The sequence below is a fragment of the Ahaetulla prasina genome, chromosome 3 (genome assembly GCF_028640845.1).
Source record: "Ahaetulla prasina isolate Xishuangbanna chromosome 3, ASM2864084v1, whole genome shotgun sequence".
Lineage (NCBI taxonomy): Eukaryota > Metazoa > Chordata > Lepidosauria > Squamata > Colubridae > Ahaetulla > Ahaetulla prasina.
This window is the reverse complement of record NC_080541.1, coordinates 124,629,667-124,644,674: the sequence shown is the minus strand read 5'-3', so window position 1 is coordinate 124,644,674 and position 15,008 is coordinate 124,629,667. Positions and strand designations below refer to the sequence as shown.

The following is a 15,008-nucleotide window of genomic DNA, read 5'->3' as shown; positions in this document are numbered from 1 at the left end:
TATTTTACAGTGAGGGAAGAAGACCCTAGCTAGCAACAGTACTTTTACAACAAATCTAACAGCCCTTTGAAGTGGACCAGATCATGAAAGAGACTCTATGTCAGCTTTGGAAGCCATGCTAGGCCGAAGGCTGATGCTGACTCTCTATAGGACAACTAGAACTACACCTTATTGAGACAGACTGTAATAAAAGAATCTAGTAAGTCTGTGCTTCTCCTCCCATCCTTCTTATACCCTACTGAATCAATCTCTTCTCAATAGTATCTCCCTTCCCAGAACTTAAATGAATGTTTTGATCCTCTTGGTTTACAAAATAAAATAGCTTATAAACATTATAAAAATTTGCTTTAAGGCTGATTTCACTGAAATTATTTAGATTAAAAAATAAATAAATTAAAACTAATAGTTTAAAACTACACTATCCTGCAATATTGCTTTGGTTAATTGTTCAAAGAAAACAAATACAAATAACATAGAAGTTTAACATGGAAGTGTAAGTTAAAAACCCACTGGTGATCCTTGTTTTCCTGATATATCATGAAACTACAAATACACATTTCCTGTGGTACTAAATCACCAATTATTATCTAATTTAAAATGAAATTTAATTTGAAAAAACCGAGAACAGCAGTTATATCTTAAACAATGACTTAATTTATTTAAATTTATTATGACTGGAAAATTAATACACCTTCAAAGAAGTAGAAAGGAATCATTAATCAAAACCAGAAAACCTTTCCTTAAGATCTTAGGCAAAGACATCTTTGCCTAAGAACTTTTAACTTTAAGGAAGTGCTTGAAGAAAGAAGTTAAAAATAAATAACTAGTTGCTTTAATGTCCCTTCTAAGCAAGTTTGTAGAAACCATTACTAAATATAAAGCAATTAAATGCACTAAATACATAAAATAACAAGTCTTCTTAAAAAATAAACTTTTTTCTGCAAAACAAGTTAGATTTGTTTTAAAGTTCTTTGCTAAATCAGCAAGCATATTCTTTCTAGATCTGAAGAATTCACATACGAAAGACCCTTGAGCAAAATTAACCATCTCAGAAGTGCAGAGATTCCCTTATTTTTTAAATTTTATTTATTTATTTGTCAAACACAACAGTATATATAAGTATAAGCATGAAATAACCATATGACTTGGATACAATCAAAGGGAACATTAGGACAGGAACAGTAGGCACGCTGGTTTTACAGACCTCTTAGGAATGGGGTGAGGTCAAAAGTAGATAGTCTTTGGTTAAAGCTTTGGGGATTTTGGGAAGAGACCACAGGGTCAGGTAGTGCATTCCAGGCATTAACAACTCTGTTATTGAAGTCATATTTTCTACAATCAAGATTGGAGCAGTTCACACTAAGTTTAAATCTATTGTGTGCTCGTGTATTGTTGCGATTGAAGCTGAAGTATTCTTCGACAGGACAGACATCATAGCAGATGATTTTATGAGTTATACTAGGTCACGCCAAAGGCAGCGGAGTTCTAAATTTTCTAAACCCAGGATTTCAAGTCTGGTGGTATAAGGTATTTTGTTGTGATCAGAGGAGTGGAGAACTCTTCTTGTAAAATATTTCTGGACACGCTCAATTGTATTAATGTCTGAAATGAGGTGTGGGTTCCAGGCAGGCGAGCTGTATTCGAGAATTTGTCTAGCAAATGTTTTTTATGCTCTGGTTAGTAGTGTAATCTTTCTGGAGAAGAAGCTACGCAAGATTTAAGTTTACAACTCTTAAAGCCTTTTTGGCGATGTAGTTGCAGTGGGCTTTGGCACTTAGATCGTTTGATATGAAAACTCCAAGGTCTTTGATGGGGTGAGGGTCATCTACAAGGTAATGTACATCAAGCTTGTATTTAGTGTTCTGATTCTTTTTTCCAATGTGTAAGACAGAGCACTTGCTGGTTGAGATTTGGAGTTGCCAAATTTTTGACCATTCTGACACAAAGTCAAGGTCTTTTTGAAGGGTAGCCGCATTGTTGGTAGTGTTAAATAGTTTAACATCATCGGCGAAGAGAACACAATTACTTATAATATGGTCACAGAGGTCGTTAATGTATAATATGAAGAGTGAATGCTGCCTTGGGGGACACCGCTATTGACAGGAACAGGATTTGATAGGGCACTGCCTATTTTGACCACTTGTTGTCTGTTTCACAGGAACGCTGTTATCCAATTATGGAGAGGTCCTGAGATGCCGTAGGATTTTAGTTTTAGAAGAAGTTTATCATGTACCACCGAGTCAAAAGCTTTACAGAAGTCTATGTAAATTGCATCTATTGCTTTGCCCTGATCAAGATTTGTAGTCCATATGTTTTTGCAGTGAAGAAGTTGTAAATTACAGGATGATTTTTTTTCTGAAACCAAATTATTTATTAGAGAGTAGGTTGTTTGTTTCAAGGTGGGGGATGATGGATTGGTTGATGATTGATTCCATTACTTTGCAGGTAACGCAGCATAAAAGAAATTGGTCTGTAATTTTCAACCAGGCTGAGGTCTCCTTTTTTGAAGACAGGGATGACTGTGGCTAGCGATCATAGTTTGGGAAGGGAGCTGGTCCTGAAAGATTTTTCAAAGATTATGCTTAGGGGTTTTGCTATAACAGTGGAAAGCTTTTTTAAGAAGTATGCACATAGACCATCAGGTCCAATAGATAGAGATGGTTTCAGTCTGCGAAGGGCCTTTTTAACATTATCTTCTGTGAAATCTATTTTGTGTTAGATCATTATAATCATTGTTGGTACGACTGGGAAATTTTGGGTATGAGCCATTACTGTTAACAAAGACTGAGCTGAACAATGTGTTGAAGAGGTTTGCTTTAACTGTTTCATCATTATGTTTAGATACTGTCTGAATATCACTGCAGGATGACAGCCATCTTTGCCTGAAACTAATTTCTAAAACTTATGCCTTTAAAAAATGTGTTAGTTGGAAAAGGCACTGTCAGATTATTTCTCTTTGTGAGCAACAGGATCCTTAAAAACTGATATTCAAACTAGTGCTTCTTAATGTGCTAGAGGCAAGAAATAAGGCAGCCAATAATTTGGATGATAAAAATTGTTTAGAACACGGGTGTCAAACTCAAGGCCCGTGGGCCAGATCTGGCCCATGGGGTGCTTAGATCTGGGCCATGGGGCCACCCTGGAAACAGTGGACTGGCCCGCAGGCCTCTGCCAACAAAAAGAGTTTGCAAGGGCTGCCCACTCCATTTTCACTGCCAGAGGGTTGCAGAAGGCCATCGCAACTGAAAACAGAGCTCGGGAGCCCGTTTTTGCTGGCAGAGTACTCGGGCTGCCACAGGCACCTCCAACATGAGTGACGTTGAGCTGGCCACGCCACCTTGGCCATGCCCCCCACCCCCCGCCTCCCCGAGATCAAACACAACCTTGATGGACTTCCGGTTTGGCTCCGCTTCGTTGATGGCAGTCTTTTTTAGACTGCTAACCCAGTAGTCTGTAGAGCTGCCAGGACAGCGTAACTCAGCTGTCCGACAGCTTGTAAATCTCCCCCTCGGGCAAAGAGGAAGATATGAGCATTCAGACTGAAGTTGAGCCACCCGGAGAAGCCCCAGATAAGTTTCTGGAGGCTTGAGGGGAGTGCTCCTTCCAAAGCCTGAAAAACGCTCCAGACTCGGAGGGCATCTGCCTTTTGGCAGGAAAAAACATAGCGTCCAATCTCCGTGGCAGAAATGGATTTGTGATGGATTGTAACGCGGACAGAGCAGAAACTGGAGTTCTAGCATTTGTTTATAAGAAGACTGCAAGCCCCTAATAGAGGATACATTTGTTGCGAAGATAGGAGAGAAGAAAGCAAATGGCATTTTGTGGAATGCAAGCAAATGGCGATTTGTGTATTGGAAACGAAAGTTAAAGAAATGCTTATTAACAGCTAGTGTGGAACTAGGAGATATACAAGAAGATACTGACTAAATGGAAGAAATGAGAATTTTATGAATTATATTTTTTCTTCTTCTTTGGGATTATAGTGATTTAGAAGAAAAGTTTTTTGAATCTTTCCTTTTTAACCCCTTTTTGTCCTCTGTTACTGGGTAGGTTATATATTTTAAAAAATGGCTTTTAAGCAAATAGTACCAAAAGCCACTAAAAACTTTGAAATTTCTTCAGTTCAGATACGAAAATTAAAAGAAGAAATCAAAGAGGAATTAAGAAAATTTTTACAGGAGTTTCTGGAGACTCCTTTTTCAGAAATAGATCAAAAATTTGATGAAATAGAGAAAGAGATGTTGGATTTTAAGGAAGTGGTGAAAGAGCAGAAGAAGGAAATGAAAATGGTAAAGGATGCAATTTCGCAAATATTAAGGTCTTGTATTCAGATGGAGGATAGTTTGGAAGAAGTTAATAAAGTTAATTTAGAGTTGCAAAGGAAAATAGAGGAAATTCAAAAGAATCAAAACAATTGGAACTTAGATAATAAGATGGAAGATATACAGGCAAAGGTAGATAGGGCAGATGAAGAAAGAGTAATATTACAATATAGATTAATGGAATATGCTATAAGGGTGAGGGGGTTGAGGGAAAGTAGAAAGGAAAATTTAAGAGAGATTTTTACGCAAGCTTTTGCTCAGATAAAGGGTGTGGAGCCAGAAGACTTTGAGATTAATATTGTAAGAATTTATCGTGTTAATTCTTGGTGGGCAAATCAAAATAGATTACCGAGGGATGTGGTTATTTATTTTACAATTAAAAAGGTTAGGTATGAAATCTTGCAAGCCTTTTATAAAAATAAATTTCAAATATTGGGACAAGATATAAAAATGATGAAGGAAATTCCTCCTAAAATGTTAAGAAAGAGAAGAGAATTTGCTTTTTTAGTGGATGAGTTTAAGAAACATCAGATATATTTTAGATGGGAAGTTCCAATGGGTTTGTCAGCGAATTTTAGTGGTAGAAAGTATTTTCTTAGTACATTTATGAAAGCAAGACATTTCTATATTAATGTTTTAAAGAGTGGGAATCCTTTGTTGTTAGATGCTAATGGGTTTGTCAGCGAATTTTAGAGGTAGGAAGTATTTTCTTAGTACATTTATGAAAGCAAGACATTTCTATATTAATGTTTTAAAGAGTGGGAATCCTTTGTTGTTAGATGCTAAGTTAACTGGTTTGGAGATGATGGAAAATAGAATACGAGAGGGGAGGAATGTTTAAGATGTGAATATGATGATTATGGTTAATTTCTAGAATTGATTTGTTTAGGATATAAATTGTAGGATTTTTGTTATTTGTTATTTGTAAGGTATAAACCTATGGGATGATATTATTTAATTGTGAAGGATGGAAAGTAAAATTTATGAATTTAGATAATGTTGTGGATGTAATGATGTTAACTATTTACTGTTATATTGTGGATGTAACTTAAATGATTATTCGTTTTAATTGATACGTTTATAGACAGTAAAAGTTATGAAGTTAAGTTGGAAATATTGTGTCTAAGAGACTATTTGTAATGATATTTGACTGATGGAGTAATATTGGAAGATCGGACATTAAATGTTATGACAATTGAAGAAATATATAAGTGATTAAAATTTGAGCTCGAGAAGATGGACTGTAATTTAAGAAATGGACTTATGAAATTTGAAGGAATATACAAGTGGAGAAAATTTGAATTTGAGAAGATGGACTAATTTTAAAGGGGGGGAAATGATACATGGATTGGTTATTAATGTACAGTGATGATTGAAGATATGAAATTAAAATTTGAAATGATATTGGGGCTGCCCGACTGCCATTTCAGAAAGAAAGGGAGAGAGGAGTAGAAGGAGGGAAGAAAGTAGGTAGGAAAGAGTTGAGAAGGAGGAGGGGAATAAGAATAAGAATAAGAAGGTTACAAAGGGTGGAAGAAGGGAGGAATGGAGAAGAAGGAGAGGAAGTAGTAAAGTGAAGGAGATGAAGGAGGGGAAAGTAGTAGAGGGTAGAGGGAGGTTGTGAAGAAAGGAAGTGGCAGTCGGGCAGGCCCGAATCAGCAATAAATAAAAATGATTAATTATGGATAACAGATTGTACATAAATATGATGTTGGAAAATTGAAATAAATAAATATATGTATGTATGTATGTATGTATGTAGGTCTTTGGTTATTCGGGTTTTCTCCCGCGTAAAATTGGAAGTGTCTTGGCGACGTTTCGACGAAGTCTAATTCGTCATCTTCAGGCTTCAGCTTTGTGCTTCAATCACACATTGCTCCCAGAAGCACGAAGCACAACTGCAATCACACATTGCTCCCAGAAGCACGAAGCTGAAGCCTGAAGATGACGAATGAGACTTCGTCGAAACGTCGCCAAGACACTTCCAATTTTACGCGGGAGAAAACCTGAATAACCAAAGACCTACATACAAACACCCACGAAAACCTCAGAAAACAAATACATATATATATATGTATGTATGTATGTATGTATGTATGTATGTATGTATGTATGTATGTATGTATGTATGTATGTATGTATGTATGTATGTATGTATGTATGTATGTATGTATGTATATATATATGTGTGTGTGTGAGGGGGAAACAAGTTATTTCTATAGGCAATCTCTCCTTTGTCTGACAACAGCAGTGATGAGATAATGGCACTCCAATTACATCAATCCATTCTAAGAGAGGTCCTTGGTGCTCTCTGGGCTTGGTTGTTTTCTTGCAGACATTTCATTATCCAAACTAGGTAACATCACCACTGATGAATCAAATGTCTGCAAGAAAACCAAGCTCAGAGACCACCAAGGACCCCACATTTCAACCCTGAGCTACAAATACTCTCCTCTATTCTGTTTATAGAGGTGTTTACTTACTTTAGTAATAGTTACAGTTATTAGCATGTATAACCACAGCCTATCTCCTGTCTTCAAATGTCAGAAGTGGCACAAGGGGCCACTTTTGTATTCATACCTAAACATTATGTGTCTGGCCAAACTCATTTAGAAGCAATCTAAATCTAAGAATTAGATCACACCTCTGTAAATTGTGCATAACCACTACAGGCAATTCCCATCTTTCCTCTCAGTTCTCACTGTGTCTCACTCAGTTCTCACTAAGTATAAAGTATAAGTATAAAGTATAAGTATAAAGACTTTAAAAAGACCAGAACTATCGCCAAAACTGAACACTTTAACAACAGAATAATCAGAGAAGCCATTGAGATAGAAAACCACACAGCATGAACAAACGAGATGACACCTCCGCCTACCAGCCATTTGGAAACCCGCCTTATTGACAAACGAGTCCCTAACACGAGGAATGACACCAGACCCACACTCACGAGGTCCACACAGGATGTCACCACCGCATCCACCCAGAAAGCAGACCCAAACCCATGCTGATCATGAAGCACGACCAAGGACCAGAAGCCAGACCGCAGGTGCAACATTAGCCATTTCAAACCCCTCCAATCCATACATGCAGCAGACTGACACCCACTATGAAGATGTAGCACGACCACAAAGCCAAACAACAGCTATGCAGCTCACCAGCTCAAATCCCCCTGCAACACAGACTAAACTGAGCACAAACAAGCCCCCACCAACACAGGACACACCCCAGCCAATCAGAGCACAGCCAAGCTCCCACCCAATCAGTTCAAACCCCACTAGCAGTTAAAAGGAAGAAACAGCTGCGATCACACATTGCTGTCTGACAACAGAGGTCTCTTTCTAGCTGGAAAGCACAGTTGTGATCACAAATGAACCAAATTACTATTCCTTCCTCCTGTTTATTTTTAATAATGCATGAATGAAACACACACACTAATTAGTGCTAGCAATATTATAATAGAAAAAAGTAAAATTTCAAAGATGAAGGAATTTAGGGGAAGGTCTAGTGGAATTTTATTTATTTCCAACTACAATTAAAAGTTTTTGTAACAATGGTAGGAAACATCTGAACCAAACACTTAAGAACCTAGTCAGTTTCAACTGAGGTTTGTATGTGGTTTTCTATTTTTAATTTTTATTTGCAATGAATTTTGTTGTGATAGATTAACTTTGTAAATCATGGTAGATAATTATAACTTCTGCTGAAGAGGACTCTGGTAGAAAACGTCCAGTCTTATAATTTTCTCTCAATTTATAACATTTCAATTTATAACGTTTAAAAGAACAACCAGATAACAACATCACAAGTTTGGGGTAACTTCAGCTGTACAGAATTGGGAGCAGGAGACAAATTTCCTAGCCACATTACTGTCTTAGTGAAAGATTTTTACACATTGGCTCAGTTTAATTAGCCTTGTAACTGAAAGAGCCTCAGAGTTGAATGTTATTTACACTCTTTATATTTAAAGACTAGATTAGTTTTAATTTTTTTTGGTTTTGAAAACCCTAAAGAATGAAACTATAGTAAAAGATAGTCATAGATTTGTGAACCACTAATGGAGGCTTTACATTATAAATTTATAAGCTCATTTCCCCACCCCCCCATTTTTACTTATTTTATTAAACATTTTAGAAATAATAAAGAAAACAGAAGAAAATAAAGCTCTGTAAAAAAGGTCACTAAAGCCAAAGTAGTAACAATTATCCAGTCCATAATTAATTATAAATCAAGAAAACCCCCAGCCAATCAGAGCACAGCCAAGCTCCCACCCAATCAGTTCAAACCCCACTAGCAGTTAAAAGGAAGAAACAGCTGCGATCACACATTGCTCCCAGAAGCACGGTTGAAGCCTGAAGATGACGAATGAGACTTCGTCGAAACGTCGCCAAGACACTTCCAATTTTACACGGGAGAAAACCCGAACAACCAAAGACCTATATATGTATATATATATATAAAGCTAATGATGAACTCAAATGGCCAAATAGCTACAATATTAATTAGTATTACTGTGCAGCTTCTTCCTTTTAATGTCAGCGTAGTTCAGCGGCAAAAGCGGCTGTAATATATGACACAACATTTTGGACAGAAAGCAAGAACAGAAAACAACTAATGCTGTTCATTTTCTGCTCCTAACTGAGCAGTGTAACTGAAACTAAGAGCTTTATCTGACAACAGCAGTGATGAGATAATGGCACTCCAATTACATCAATCCATTCTAAGAGAGGTCCTTGGTGCTCTCTGAGCTTGGTTGTTTTCTTGCAGACATTTCATTATCCAAACTAGGTAACATCACCACTGATGAATCAAATGTCTGCAAGAAAACCAAGCTCAGAGACCACCAAGGACCCCACATTTCAACCCTGAGCTACAAATACTCTCCTCTATTCTGTTTATAGAGGTGTTTACTTACTTTAGTAATAGTTACAGTTATTAGCATGTATAACCGCAGCCTATCTCCTGTCTTCAAATGTCAGAAGTGGCACAAGGGGCCACTTTTGTATTCATACCTAAACATTATGTGTCTGGCCAAACTCATTTAGAAGCAATCTAAATCTAAGAATTAGATCACACCTCTGTAAATTGTGCATAACCACTACAGGCAATTCCCATCTTTCCTCTCAGTTCTCACTGTGTCTCACTCAGTTCTCACTAAGTATAAAGTATAAGTATAAAGACTTTAAAAAAAGGGAACAGAGAGAATTTTGACCACTCAAAAAACATAAAGGTAAATACATAACCAACACCTTCAATTTTAGCTAGAAAATATTTAAATGTATAGATATAATATGTATAAATATTTAAATGTGCAGTATGTTATCTGAAAAAAACAATATATTGAATAAATATCACATGAGCAACTGTTTAATCATGTAATTGGGATATATCAAGAGGGATCAAGAAATGTCCTTCTCATTCCATCAACAATCACTGGGGAAGAAATTTAATTCTATAAAGTCAAATGATTGGAAAGGCATAACATATCCATAGTAAACTTATTGTGCATAACTATGTACTTTTTAAAAATATTTAGATCAGTCAACTTAGACAACTGATTGTTAGCCAGTCTTATAAGCAATGGTAAGACTTACCATGTGGAACCTTTCTCTATAATAGAGACGGCCCATCCTGCACTTAGTGTTTCCCATTTTTGGAAGCAGGGTTAGAAAAAGCATCCAACAATGATTCTGAGGGGAGAAAACTATTCCTTTCATTTTAGAATGAAAATCAGGGAAGAGAGAATTTAAAGAATAAAGAAATATAAGGGGGAAGTAAAAAAAATAGATTTTGCCTTTCGGTTGCAAATATTAATAATATTCATTTTCTTCTCTTACACTTTCTCTCTTTTTAATACCTGATATGGTTACTTGCTTTGGCTCTGATTTACAAAAGGATTTTCATATTAAGTTCAATCTGCTATTCTCCTATAGCAGACCCAGGATATTCTATACTGGGACTTATTACAGCTTCTACACCTTCTGTATTTAAAATTAATAATGAGAAAAATAAACTATTAACAAAAATGTGAGTATATAACATCAAACGTAATTGAATGGAAATATTGGTTTTCAAGTTGAAAAAATAGTTAAATATTTGGACACTATTATATCTAATTGCCAACATACGCTGGATCATGGAGAAAGCTAGGGAGTTCCAGAAAAACATCTACTTCTGCTTCATTGACTATGTTAAAGCCTTTGATTGTGTGGATCACAACAAATTGTGGCAAGTTCTTAAAGAAATGGGAGTACCAGACCATCTTATTTGTCTCTTGAGAAACCTGTATGCGGGTCAAGAAGCCACAGTGAGAACTGGACATGGAACCACTGATTGGTTCAAAATTGGGAAAGGAGTCCGGCAAGGCTGTATACTATCACCCTGCCTATTTAACTTATATGCAGAACACATCATGAGAAAGGCGGGGCTAGATGAATCAAAAATTGGAATTAAGATTGCCGGAAGAAATATCAACAACCTCAGATATGCAGATGATACCACTCTAATGGCAGAAAGCGAAGAGGAACTAAAGAGTCTCTTGATGCGGGTGAAGGAGGAGAGTGCAAAAGTTGGCTTGAAACTCAACATTAAGAAAATTAAAATCATGGCATCCGGCCCTTTCAATTCCTGGCAGATGGATGGTGAAGAAATGGAGGTAGTGACAGATTTTATTTTCCTGGGCTCCAAGATCACCGCAGATGGGGACTGCAGCCAAGAAATTAAAAGACGCTTGCTCCTGGGGAGGAAAGCTATGGCAAATCTAGACAGCGTACTAAAAAGCAGAGACATCACCCTGCCAACAAAAGTGCTTATAGTCAAAGCTATGGTTTTCTCAGTTGCAATGTATGGCTGTGAAGATTGGACCATAAGAAAAGGCTGAGCGACAAAGAATTGAGGCCTTTGAACTCTGGTGCTGGAGAAGACTCCTGCGAGTCCCTTGGACTGCAAGGCGAACAAACAAGTCAGTTCTAGAGGAGATCAACCCTGTCTGCTCTTTAGAAGGTCAGATCCTGAAGATGAAACTGAAATACTTTGGCCACCTAATGAGAAAGAAGGACTCACTGGAGAAGAGCCTAATGCTGGGAAAGATTGAGGGCGAAAGAAGAAGGGGACGACAGAGAACGAGGTGGCTCGATGGAGTCACTGAAGCAGTAGGCATGAGTTTAAATGGACTCCAGAGGATAGTAGAGGACAGGAAGGCCTGGAGAAATGTTGTCCATGGGGTCGCGATTGGTCGGACACGACTTCGCAACTAACAACATATCTAATAAATTCTATATGTTATTTCAGAATAATTATGTAAAGGTATGAAAATGCAATTATCATTGCTTGGTAGAATTTTTGTCATGAAAGTGAATGTATTGCCCAGAATGTTTTTTTTTTATTTGAAACAATACTGGTTTTTAAAAGTAAGGAACCATTTAAACAACGGTAAAAATTTGATTTGTATGATAAAGGAAGAAACCAATGTTTAAATATAAAATACGGAAGGATGCAAAAGATAGAGGAGGACTGGGCTTACCTGACTTTAAACTGTATTTTGCAGCCAACTGTTTAGTTTGGATGAAAGATAGGGTATTGCTGAGAAATAGAAGAACGCTAAAATTGAAAGGATGTAACTTGATAACGTATAACAGAAAGGCACTAAGAATATTGATACGGGGAAACTGACAAAATATATCCTTGTTCCTGAAATATCTAAACTACAAAATGAAGAAACAAAAAATGAGAGGAAGAACAAAAAGAGTTCTGAGAGCTCCTGAGAGATACCATCATAGTGTAACAATAACAACAACCCTGAGAATATCTTATTTATTTTATTTTTTATTTATTTTATTTTGTCACAACAATATATGTAGGTATCATACAAAAAGATTATATAGTATATAAACACATATATGAGTAAATATAAGGAGGTATAAACATATATATATATAGGAAGAAGAAAAGAAAAACAATAGGACAGGAATGGTAGGCACGTTTGTGCGCTTATGCATGCCCCTTATGGTCCTCTTAGGAATGGGGTGAGGTCAATATCTGGCCTAAAGAAACTGTTTCCCCAAAGCTTAGGCTATAAAACTTTGTCATGGCCAAAGATTATATTTAATGGGAGGACAAGAGCACGCTCAGGGCCGCAGTAGAAGAGTTAATGATGCAGAGTGGAAAGGGTGATGATGGCGATAGAATGGAAAGGATGATGATGGGATGTTTATGTAGCACTTGCTGGCAACTCTTTAAAATCTGTTTTATCCCAGGGTCTCATGGTTGCCCTATACTGCTGGAATAGATTTACGAGAAAAAAAGACTGATTTGATTTTTAAAATTGTTGACAGATGCTATGTTCATGCCTGCATGTATTGTACCCAAAGCACTTTGTTGTAAATTAAAATGATGCACTGCACAACCCTAATAACAAAATGCTAATGTTATTCAAATTGGAAACATTATGAAGGCAAACTTCTGGTTACAGAAACAAGAAATCTCAGGTAGTTTTTCTTCCTATTCTTCACACATGTCAGTAATAACAGCCTCCGTAATTATTTTCAATGTAGAACTTTTTCACTGCAAGAACTTAAGATACCCCACCAACCATCACATAGGAATTCTACTTCCCAAACAAAATTTTCAAAATTTGCTGGTTGAAGACCAAAAATGCTTTATTTAAAAAGGCTACCTTAAGCAACTGAAAGCTGCTTTTTGAAAAGGCCTTAATACATACCTTTCCTGCTTATTTTCCTGGTAGTAGTAATTGATGGCTTTTTTTCCATGACAGTATCCAATCCGGCTGTGCTAATAGGAGCTACTTCCAATTTGTTCTCAATATGCTGCAACTAGATAGATTAAAGGGGATAAGAAAGGTATCAACATTTTAAATCTGTTATTCCGCCACTTAAAAAAACCAAAAAGTTAAAAAAATTTTTTTACAAAAATTGGATGAAACATTCCCCAACCTAAGTAAAATTAAATCAGATTTAATTTCAGCTTTGTACAATCAAAAATAGTTTCACATTAATGCAAAAATTTTCATTGCAGGAAACAATTTATATTACATTTTTCAATCCTGAAAAAAGAATGAATAAAAAACAATGATAAATGAAAATTTGATGTATCAGGCCAAATACATCAAATTCATTGGATTGGAAAACTTCCAAACAAATTCCTTAATAGTAGTTTTTTTGTAAAAGCAAACTGCATATTAGGGATTGAGAAGAGTTGCCTTAGCAGATCAATTGCATTTTCAGAGAACTAAAATTAAAATCTGGGTGACTGACAGAAACAAGGAAGCAAGAAAAAGGAAAAACTTCACCAACTGTTTAGACAAGAAGAGAGCATCGGTTGGAATTAAGAGAGCAGCTTCCTAATTTTGGGAATCCTAGAATCGTAAGAAACAGCTCAGTGTCCAGATAGGACGAACTAAGGGGTGGCTGATTCCTATATGTATTTTAGGAGAATAGTGACTGTATTTTATTAATCTTTTACTGTCCTATAACATTTGCAAGATAAAAATAAGTGATTATTAATTTTTATTTTTAAATAATAATGCCCTGTATGGTTTATTTTCAATTTTATTTAACTCAGTGCTAAAATACTACTTACTGTTGCCTTTGTTTGTGAAAAAGAATTCCATGCTGTTGTTAAATCTGTACAAAAATTGAAAACATACTCTCATTATATAAATTCAAGGATCACCTTTGTGATAAAACATATTGGAAGGTTCCGTAACAGTTTTAAATACTGTTTAAAACAATCTATTCACAATATTTTTTCTCTGAATATACTTACTTGACTGTGGTCAGATTTACACATCACAATATGCTATAATCAAGTTTATCTGGTTTGTGGTTACTATACTGTATGAACCCAAACGAGGGCAAAACAAAATGGTCCATGCACAAAATGATTTTGTATACAGAATAGCTTGTTTCAGGTAGTTCTTATTAAAACTAAGATACGTATGTTTCGGAAGCACTGATTCAGATACAAAACAAAATATGATTGTTCTAAGCAAAAGTGTTTTTGTGATGAGGGGTAAGAAAATGCCAAGGTTCAGTAGGAAAAGTAGATGGATAACCCCTTCCCATGACAATTGTGATATTAGGGAGGGCCTGTTTGTTGCCTCTGTGGACTACAAAACACTCTTTCTTGTTTTCTTTTTCAAACATTGATAGCATCAGCAGTGGCTGAGTGGAGCTAGAGAAGTTAAAAAATGAAAAGATTGGGACTCAATGGGCAAGATGACAAAATGCAGACATACCTCATTTTATTATGGTTTAATTCAGGGTGAAATCCAGTAGGTTCTGACAGGTTCTGGAGCACTGACAGCGGAAATTTTAAGTAGTTCGGAGAACCAGCAAATACCACCTCGGCTGGTCCCAGAGTGGGAATGGAGATTTTACAATATCCTTCCCCCAGGCGTGGGGAGGGAATGGGGATTTTGCAGTATTCTTCCCCTGCCATGCCCACCAAGCCACACCACGCCCACCAAGCCATGCCCACAGAACCAGTAGTTAAAAAAATTGAATTTAACCATTGCTTTAATTTACTGTGCTTCGTAAATATTTTAGTTTTTTTATAAGACCATCACCAGCAAAAAATTACAAGTCACTGAGGAAATCACATACTGATTAACATTTTTTTTAGCCTTAAGGTGTCTTTTAATTTAAGGTATAATATTTTTTAGATATA

At 36.3% G+C, this 15,008-nt stretch overlaps 1 protein-coding gene across 3 annotated transcripts in view; it reads right to left on the bottom strand.

Moving 5' to 3' along the window:
- CEP350 (centrosomal protein 350) overlaps positions 1-15,008 on the bottom strand; it is a 108,434-nt gene that overhangs the window by 69,940 nt on the left and 23,486 nt on the right. For all 3 annotated transcript variants that reach the window (XM_058175292.1, XM_058175294.1, XM_058175293.1), the window contains exons 3-4: positions 13,920-13,963; positions 13,042-13,153 (exon numbers count right to left, since the gene is read on the bottom strand). In XM_058175292.1, the coding sequence (XP_058031275.1) occupies positions 13,042-13,153; positions 13,920-13,963 (156 nt within the window). The remainder of the gene's footprint in view (positions 1-13,041; positions 13,154-13,919; positions 13,964-15,008) is intronic.